We start from the raw sequence: 1080 nt of genomic DNA on the forward strand, positions 1-1080 counted from the left end.
TCTGCATCATCTGAGCCGGCATCTCCCATCCGAACAGGTTGGTGTCCATCTTCTTACCTTGAGTTAGGAAAGCTGTCGTCATGTTATTGTAAGCCATCACGAAAGGTATAATGAGGGAAAATAAAGGCACCAATCGGAAGAGTGCCTTTGCATCCTCAATGAAACCATCCTTGAAACGACCACCATTGGACTCCTTGTTCTTTTCCAGGGAGCACCTCGTAATAGAAAAGAAGAGTACCTTGAGGATCTCCAATACAGCAGATCCCTGAGGCTTAGGCTTGACATAACGACCCATCAAGTTACCCCCAATAAAAACAATCGTTGCAATGATAAAGGCAACTAAAGGGAAAGAAAAGCTTGCAGTGAAAGAGACCGATTCGACCAAAATCGGAGTGACAATACCACCAACAATAGAACCAAGATTGATAGAAGCATAGAAATAGGTGTAATACCTTGTAATAAGATCTTTATGCTCCTCAGGATGGAACTGTTGAGCTCCCATGACATTCACACAACTCTTAATTCCACCCGCACCAAATGCGATTAGGAAGAGTAGTGAGACATGGATCATCCACGGCTGACTAATCGAATGTATCGTAGACAGCGTTAGAAGAGCCAAACCCGCCATGTAAACGAAGGAGAATGCCAGAATAGTGAGATAGAGTCCAAGTATCGTATCCGATATCACAGCAGAGAGAAGTGGAGTAACATAAAGGATAGCGTTGAACGTAGAGATATACGAATTAGCACCAGCGTCATCAACCCCAAGATACTCCTTGAGGAAAATCTGAAGGTTGGGCATCAACCCGTAGAAGGCCAAACGTTCACATAATTCCTGTAGTAAAATGAACAAAACAGCCTTGGTCATAGGATGCTTGTAATAGTAGTACACGTTACCCGAAACATCAGTCCACGAGTACGATTTACCACTGTTGCTACCAGATACAGACATACTTGGAAAATATGTTAGGATTAACAAGCTTCAAATATAATGATGATGGCAAGTGCTAGAGTGGAAACCACTCTTTCACTAGCGTCGAGTGTGTGAGCTAATGATATGCCTTTGTTTACTGTCTCCTT

At 42.9% G+C, this 1080-nt stretch overlaps 1 protein-coding gene across 1 annotated transcript; it reads right to left on the reverse strand.

Moving 5' to 3' along the window:
* Positions 1–57: 57 nt before the first annotated feature.
* Positions 58–952, reverse strand: Pmar_PMAR014158 (conserved hypothetical protein; the record flags this gene model as incomplete). Its single annotated transcript, XM_002775732.1, has 1 exon — positions 58–952. A coding segment is annotated over one exon (895 nt), but the record flags the coding sequence as incomplete, so codon positions are not given.
* Between the last annotated feature and the right edge of the window lie 128 nt (positions 953–1080).

The sequence above is a fragment of the Perkinsus marinus genome (genome assembly GCF_000006405.1).
Source record: "Perkinsus marinus ATCC 50983 genomic scaffold scf_1104296955388, whole genome shotgun sequence".
NCBI lineage: Eukaryota > Perkinsozoa > Perkinsida > Perkinsidae > Perkinsus > Perkinsus marinus.